The sequence below is a fragment of the Pteropus vampyrus genome, unplaced genomic scaffold (assembly GCF_000151845.1).
Source record: "Pteropus vampyrus isolate Shadow unplaced genomic scaffold, Pvam_2.0 Scaffold526, whole genome shotgun sequence".
Lineage (NCBI taxonomy): Eukaryota > Metazoa > Chordata > Mammalia > Chiroptera > Pteropodidae > Pteropus > Pteropus vampyrus.
In genome coordinates this window covers 253,646-259,522 of record NW_011889307.1, presented here as the reverse complement: position 1 = coordinate 259,522, position 5,877 = coordinate 253,646, and the positions used below count along the sequence as shown (strand labels likewise).

Here is a 5,877-nt window from a genome sequence, read left to right as displayed (position 1 = left end):
CATCAATTATAAAATAAGTGAGGAATGGTTTTTTTAATGTTACTTTTCTATAGGGTAGATTCTTAAAAGTTAATTTAAATGTGTATAGTCTTCAAATTCTTAATGAAATAAATTCTTAATGAAATAAAGACATTAATGTTCTCTTAAAAAAACAAAACTCAATCAAACATTTCATTTTAGCCAAGAAAGTGAATCGGAAGTGGGAATTTCATGTATGCATTTGCTTTACTGTCTTTTTCTCTTAGGCATAGGTTTTTATGTTCTTTCCTTATGAAGTGAGGATCACATTGCTCTCTAGGGCTTGCACCTTTGAGACAGTCTATGTGAGAAGTTGGCAAAGGATAAAATGCAGAAACGTTAATTTAAATGTTTCTCATGCATCTTTAGCTGATGTTGCTGTTGGTTGTTTGCAGTTCCAAATCCAGAATTTTGATATCGTCTGCAGTCCGGTGTGGACCAGTAGAGACAGATGCTGTGATATTCCCTCTAGGGTAAGTAAAACGAAATGGAATCCTGTCTGAGTTTTAATAGCCCCCTAGACTAAGGGATACGGATGCAGATGGTCTGGGAGAGGAAGTAGCACTCAATAACTGAGTCTCTAGGATGCACATTCATTACGTGTAAGCTCATCAGCTACCAAGCTAAGGCCAGCAATCCCTTCCCTGGAAGCTAGGAATGCACAAGACACATCTGAAAATTCTCCCTAATAGCCAGGGTGGTTTTGCATTGTCAGAAAAGTTCTGTTGAGTCAACATGTTTGGTAAACCCACTGATTGCAAATCCATCTTATTGTTTGAAAAATTTCAGCATTTTACAGAGTAAGTCATCATTCACCTCTCTGGATATCTAAGGTTTATGGAGCTATAACCATATTTCTTTTTGAGATGATGGATCTCCCTCATAGTATCCATATAAGTGGTAATAGTTACAAAGTTGAATGCTGATGATGGATATGAAGCTTTTGGCAAGCAGTGAACTACATAAATGCACAGAATGAGTATACAATATTTATTCAACAAATATTTATTGAGACCTATTATAAGCCAGTCACTATTTTATGTGCTAACATTAGCACAGTGAAAAATGAATATTCTAGTGAAAAGCTAGGGGAGAGAAAGAATTAACAAGCAGATATAGACTATGTTATAGAGTGAAAAGTCTTAGAATAAAAAACAAATCAAGGTAAAGGGATAGATAGCCAGGTGAATATCATCAGCCCTCAGTGGTAAGGTGAAGTTTAAGCAGAGTCCTGAGGGAACTGGAGCGAGGGAATAAACAGTGTGGATAATGGAGAAAGAGCATTCCAGCCACAGGGAACTGCAAATGCAAAAGCCTTAAGGCCACGATGTGTCCTGAATCTCTGAGAAACATTTACAAGATCAGTGAGGCAGGAGCAGAGTTCATGGCAGAGGGAAAGTGGCAGGCAATAAGATGACCAAGGTAATGGGGTACTGGTTTGCAGAGCGTGTAAAGCCTTGTAGGCCATGGGAAGGATTTTAGGTTTTATTCTAAATGAAATGGGTGTTGATATCTGAGATACTCAGCATTTCTCTAACACTGGATTAGAGTAAATTGGATTAAATTACCAGTGGTCCGAGTAGTAGTTTTATAAATATTTATGTGAATTTTCCTAAAGTAAAACATAAAGACAAAGGATCAAAGCAATATTCAACATGAGACTATTTTTACTGATAACTAAAAGTTATTTCTGCAAATTGGGAAACAGATTTTCTTGTGTAGATAAGATAAATGGGAGTGGGGGTGGGAAGTTGTTTTTACCCTCAATTTATGGCGGAATATTCTTCTCATAATTGCAGAGAGATGAAGCAAAATGTCCTGCTCTTCCAAATGCTTGCACGTGTACACAGGACAGTGTTGGACCTCCAGGACCACCAGGCCCTGCAGTAAGGAAACTGAAATAGTCCTAGTTTTTCCTGTTAAATCTTTGGAGTAATCATCTGTTTTCATAACACTTCTAGCCATTGTGTTTTTTAGGACAGAGCAAGCCAAATTGCAGATCATTTTTGTGGTATGTTTTGAGATCTGGAGTAAATCAAGAAGAAAATATGAACACATTTGAGCACTTCCTCTAGCCACACAGGAATGAATGACATTGGCTTAGTATTCAAGAGCTTTCCTCTTAAAGATATGGATCTGGATTTCCATCTGTAGTCACATGATTTTGAAAATTCCTTACATCTCCTGAAAGCTTCTTGTATATATATTATGGAGCCATGATTGAGAGGCTGACCCAAGAACAGCTTGTTTAGAACCTAGGACATGTGTACCTTTTGTAGCAGCCATATCAGGAGAATAACATATAAAGAGGATAATTTACATATGTGATATCATAAACGCTGGGTGAAAGTATTGAGGTTCGGAATAACTTGAGCGATAAGACTATGACTAGGTCTGCTCATGGGGGTAGGGGAGGCTTAGTAATTGTGAAGCAAAACATTGAATATTATGGTGATACATCACATTAATCAACGTGGAACCCTTCGATTTAGTTAATCCAACATCTGACCTGGGTTGGTTTTGCGGAAGGGATGTGATACCTCTAAGGCTTATTGGCTTCTTTTAAGAAAATGGTTAATTAACTTAGGAAAACTTGGAGATTCTCAAAACGCCAAATTTTACTATACTTGCATCATAGCAAATTATATAAATTGATTTTAGATTAGTTACAAACCAGCTCCTCATATATAGAATCAAAATGTCACTGGATTTATGGTACTTTTTTAAAATAGTGATTTACCTGAATTATATTTGTAGTCACAAAATTACATCCTGAAAGTGACTTAGATATTTTTGAGTAGAGATTTTTTTTTTCTCTAATTATAAGATAACATTACTGGATGTCACTATCATATTTATTTTCTCTTTGTTCAGTGGTCTTTGAATTTTTGTTACTAAACTACATTTTCTGAGATTCTAAGAGATTCAAGATACTCTCTTTTGCAGATTATTTTTTCTGAAGAATGCATTCATATAATTCCCAAATGGATTTTTCTCTTTACTATATTTAAGTAATGCTTGCTTTTTCTAATAAACCTCAAATTTTCAAATAAACTTCGAATTTGGTAACAAGAAAAGCTCAGAATGTAAAAATGAGACAGAATATACAGAGTTTTGAAATTCTTTCCCCACATATTTGTATAATATGAAATATTTACTTCAATATTTTATAATCGTAGAAGTATTGATTGTATGGAGAAGTATTTATTGTATGGGAAATTCTTGAAGAAATTTTTATATATCAATTTGTTCCTATTTTTTTTACATTCACCCTAAAATGTGCTCTTACTATGTATTTTAGGGAGGTCCTGGCGCTAAAGGTCCCAGAGGTGAACGAGGTATCAGTGGAGCAATTGTAAGTATATTTTAGAGTGCATTTAAATGTCATTTATACAATGAAGTTTGATTGTTCAAATTATGTGACCTTAAGTAAGTTAGTCCAAGTTTAGTGTGCCTTAGGCAATATAATTACCTCTGTCTTGTCTCTGAATGTCAAAATGATGGATCAAAGAAAGAAATGTACAGGGCATCTCACTGCTGAAGGAATTGCACATGGGAAATCTGCAGAAGAACCTAATGGCTCTGCCGCAACTTGAGGAAGCAGATAGGGTGACCTGGCCATCAATTGGAAGACCCCACAGGGAGCAGAGTCCTGACAGAGAGCTGGAGAGGGTTGAGAACAGTTCTGTTGCTGTTTTTCACCTGTCTCAGAGAAAGATATGAGGCCACATATGCATTTCCTGGGGGTCACTGGCCTCTTCTACCAGTTACACACTGATCTTCCATAAAACAAGCTTCTTATGAGGAATATATTATAAAGATAATGTGTAGATTTTGTCATAATATCACTAATGATAAGCTAACCCAGTTAGGAAAGGGCGAGGCTGGGATGCTAACCAAGATCTGTCTGAATCCAAGTTTGTGCCTTTTCCACCTATGTACATTGCAAAGAAGCTCCAGCCTAGAGTATCTACTCAGTGGATATCTGTTCTTTCCTTGCTTGATTTCTATATACGTTGGTTCCAGAAATAAGCCCAAGTCTGAGGGAAATCAGGACTAGTTTAAAATAAATTAAATCCAATGAAATTTGAGATTTGATCTCATGAATATATGAATATAAATATATGAATATATTATACTCAATGTGTTTTACTTCTTTAAGAAATTTACTTCTAATAGGACTTTTGAAAATTAATTGTTATTGTGAATTTATTGCACTTTCCAATTGTTCTTTTTAATAAGTTGTAAAAGGAAGAAAGGAATGGCATGAATGAATACCTTTATAGATGTATAGGCTTCTAAAATGTTTGCAAAGATATGATTAGTGTCTTCAGAGTTATGAAGACAAGTTCTGACTGGATGTTAGTGCTGGCTAAGCATTACATGACTTTATGGTTGTTTCTCTCTTGTGTATTTTAGGGGCCCCCTGGCCCTCGTGGAGATACAGGTCCTCCAGGCCCACAGGGTCCTCCAGGCCCCCAGGGACCCAATGGACTCTCTATTCCGGGAGAACAAGTAAGCACAAAGGCTTTCTGTACTAAATGAGGATAGTGGATTAACACTGAGTTTAACTGGAACATTTTTTACTATATTTTGCCAAACAAATGTTTTCTCAGAGAACTCAACAAGGTTAGTCACTGAGATGACTTCCCATGATGACTATAATTCCAGATATGTAAATAATATATGTAATATGTAACTGTGTAGAGAATATTATTGTTACTTATTTGACCTTTAAAAATTTTTTTTATAAGTAATACATATATCCTTCAACATCCTGGAAGCTTTCAAACTGCTTTCAATCTGTAGCAGCCCTGGAATACTTTTCTAATGCTTATGACCTCAAGGCAAGCTTGCAAGTATTTATCTAGGTCATTACTTCTTTTAAAAAATTTTAAATAAAATGTTTACCTTTTGATCCAAATGCTAATCTGAAATTATCAGGTTTGTTTTACCTTAAGGCTTATATTTTATTTAACTAACTTTTTTTTATATACCGCAAGATAAACAAATACAGTATTGGATAAGAATATAATAACTGCATAGTTCTTAAATTTAATTCTAAATTCGTTTTTAAGAAGCCGTAATAGAGGACAGATATATATTTTTTGGCAGTTAAAAGAAAAAAATGCATATCTGATATAGCTAGAAATAAATGAGACGTTAAGGAAAAAGGCTTTCTTTCAAAAGGGTTGAATGCATCTACTTTTAGCTTCTTATGTACAAAAGAAAACTTTTAGAGGCTTAACCTTTTTTTTACTACTACTGATAGTAAATTAAGTTTTTCGGTTTTAATTAATTCAGCTTGCCTTTGTAATAAGTTTCTTCAAGCATGTAGTTATAAAGACCAAAATTATGTTATTTTCTTAGAACATTTCATTGGATATCTATTAAAATTAGCACCAAATTAAATATATTAAATAAAAAATAGCTTTTTCCCATCAAATTTTATTTCTATGAAAATCTCTTATGTTAAAGGATATTCTTTTAAAGTAGGTATATTATCCCATAATTATATAAAATTATCCCATAACATTACAAGTGGAAATTATAACGACATTTGTAGTTTAAAAAGTGAGCATCAATATAAAAAATGAGTTATTCATCTCCCTTCAAAAATACTCTTCCATTGGATTTATGAAGTGATGGAGATTTCAGAAATGACTCATGTCTTCCTTTTTCACTTAATCTCTGTGAAACGCCTGGGAACTATTTTCCCATTGCTTTCTCCAGGGTCGCCAAGGGATGAAAGGTGATGCTGGAGAGCCAGGACTTCCAGGCCGGGCAGTGAGTTGTTCTTGAAGTTGCCTTTTCTTTCACTTGTCAAGTGTTATTTGAAAGTTACCTTTGAGGTGCCTT

The 5,877-nt window shown here is 34.6% G+C and overlaps 1 protein-coding gene across 1 annotated transcript in view; it reads left to right on the top strand.

The window, feature by feature from the left end:
• Positions 1–5,877, top strand: part of COL12A1 (collagen type XII alpha 1 chain) — a 115,057-nt gene that overhangs the window by 92,919 nt on the left and 16,261 nt on the right. The window contains exons 50-54 of the mRNA XM_023525102.1: positions 414–491; positions 1,818–1,904; positions 3,320–3,373; positions 4,438–4,533; positions 5,752–5,805. Of these exons, the coding sequence (XP_023380870.1) occupies positions 414–491; positions 1,818–1,904; positions 3,320–3,373; positions 4,438–4,533; positions 5,752–5,805 (369 nt within the window). The remainder of the gene's footprint in view (positions 1–413; positions 492–1,817; positions 1,905–3,319; positions 3,374–4,437; positions 4,534–5,751; positions 5,806–5,877) is intronic.